This window comes from Humulus lupulus, chromosome 8 (assembly GCF_963169125.1).
Source record: "Humulus lupulus chromosome 8, drHumLupu1.1, whole genome shotgun sequence".
NCBI classification, from domain to species: Eukaryota; Viridiplantae; Streptophyta; class Magnoliopsida; order Rosales; family Cannabaceae; genus Humulus; species Humulus lupulus.
In genome coordinates, this window is record NC_084800.1 from 143,639,470 (window position 1) to 143,641,452 (window position 1,983).

Sequence of the window (1,983 nt, forward strand, 5' to 3'; positions counted from 1 at the left end):
TTCTTTAGCATCTGCATCATACAAGAAGAATAGACAGCATAAGATAGAAATTATAATGAAAATAATATATAACACAATCAAATGACACATTTTCTCTGCAAGTGTCTGACAAGAAAGAAACAAGGTGTTCCATTATAATTATACATGCAGAAAATAATTTCAATTGAATGGCCAATAAAAGAAATTCCCCACTCATATTTTTCCTCAAACTATTCACTATCAGCAGCCCCCAAGCTGCAGCCACATGACTTGAAAGAAATTTCCACTCAAAATAGGTCACATCATAACAGAAATATTATTAGACATAAAACAATTATCAATTGATAATGGAGTTAAAAAAAAAAAGAAGGAAGAAGGGGAAGGGCGTTCCCTTAATTCTTCTGCCATTGAAGCCCCCAAAGAAAAGAGAAAAGATTATTTTTCATCCAAAAAGAAGCCACATCCAACTCTTATCCTTACAAAAATGGAATTTCTTTCCTACATATATAATATACATACATTTATATATACACTGATAATTTGGAAGAAAAAGTACTTAAGGTTGTTATTTTTCCTTCCAAAACATCAATGAAAACAAATGTCTTTGAAATTATGTAAACCATGATGAGAAAAAACATCATGAAGTTTCTTCATTGAGAAAGAAAGCAAAGAATATAAGTTTTATTTGATTTTTTCCTAAACAAAACAACACTACTTGTTGTTAATGATATTTAATTAATCAAAGTACACAAATCTGAATCATATTTACCTGAAGTGAATTAGCATCTGTGGTAATCATATTTGTTATCTTTCCTGTAGAGAAACTCTTGCGACTCTCATGAGTCAATCGTAATGATTTTCTAAATATAGCAGCCACCTAAAAAGTTGACAAAATTAGACACTATAACATAATTCACAGTATTAACATAAAAGAGGACTTTACCAAAGTTGATCTCAGCCGGAAACCAACGCGCATAACATTCTGGAAATATTGAGATTCGGTCAACACCCCAATTGACTGAAAAAAAAATCAAATCAACTAGTCAATAAACAAGTTAATCTTTGCAAATTTACTTTTTCTAATCTGAATAAAATGATCATTTAATTCTTAAAATGAACACAATCAGCAACTCTATTTTCTTTGTATTCTTTACTTCTATGAATTAAAACATAAGGAAGTCAGAAATCTAAAGATATTAAAGGAAAATCTATGTCGGTTTTCCAAAGAATAAGCAATAAAACTTTGCTATAGAGGGGGAGAAAAGCATTTAATATCTAAGAAAACATCAAATTGCAGTATAAGTTCTCATGTGTGCATGACTTAAGAAATCAGATATTAAATTTTGCAATTTCGCAATTACATAATTTAGGCTTTTGTCTTTCAAGTGTATACACAAACTTTTCAAGAAATTCATACAAAAGTTAATCATATACAAAAACTTGTCAAACCTTGTTGGCTGCCATAATAAACATATTAATGAATTGAAAATTTATAGCTGTCCTAAATAACTTCTATCTCACACTACAACTTGATTCATTCCAATAATCTCCTTGTAGTCCATAAAAGTGATTTAAATATTAAGATTTCAACTTGCCATTAGTTCTGTACAAAAGTGTTACAATTTTAAGCAGAAAGCACATTACTTTATTTGAGTTCTTGAAAGATAGAAGCCATACCACTCCAGAAAAGATTAAGAAGGCATATATATAACCAACCCAAGCTGGATCGCCTCGTTGCATGGACTGCAGATCGGAACAAGATAAATAGAAAGTCCATGATTCAAATTCAAAAACTACACTCTACAATGCATAAAACAAATTTAATGGTAAAAGTGGATTGAAACAGGTTTCATTTCACATTGAGCTAATTTATTGTTGCTATGTCGAATATATAGCTTCTATAATGAACATACTAAATCTTTCTCGTTATTGCAGTAAAAATGTCAAAAATCATTAGCATCAGATTCCAACCATAACCTTTTCTCACTGCAAACTTGGGCTAAT

At 30.1% G+C, this 1,983-nt stretch overlaps 1 protein-coding gene across 1 annotated transcript; it reads right to left on the reverse strand.

The window, feature by feature from the left end:
- Positions 1–644: 644 nt before the first annotated feature.
- Positions 645–1,744, reverse strand: LOC133794386 (ABC transporter C family member 12-like). The gene is made up of 3 exons (XM_062231608.1): positions 1,657–1,744; positions 923–997; positions 645–856 (listed from the first exon to the last, which is right to left on the reverse strand). The coding sequence occupies exons 1-3, from the start codon at positions 1,717–1,719 to the stop codon at positions 719–721; spliced, it is 276 nt and encodes a 91-aa protein (XP_062087592.1). The 5' UTR covers positions 1,720–1,744; the 3' UTR covers positions 645–718.
- Positions 1,745–1,983: the final 239 nt, after the last annotated feature.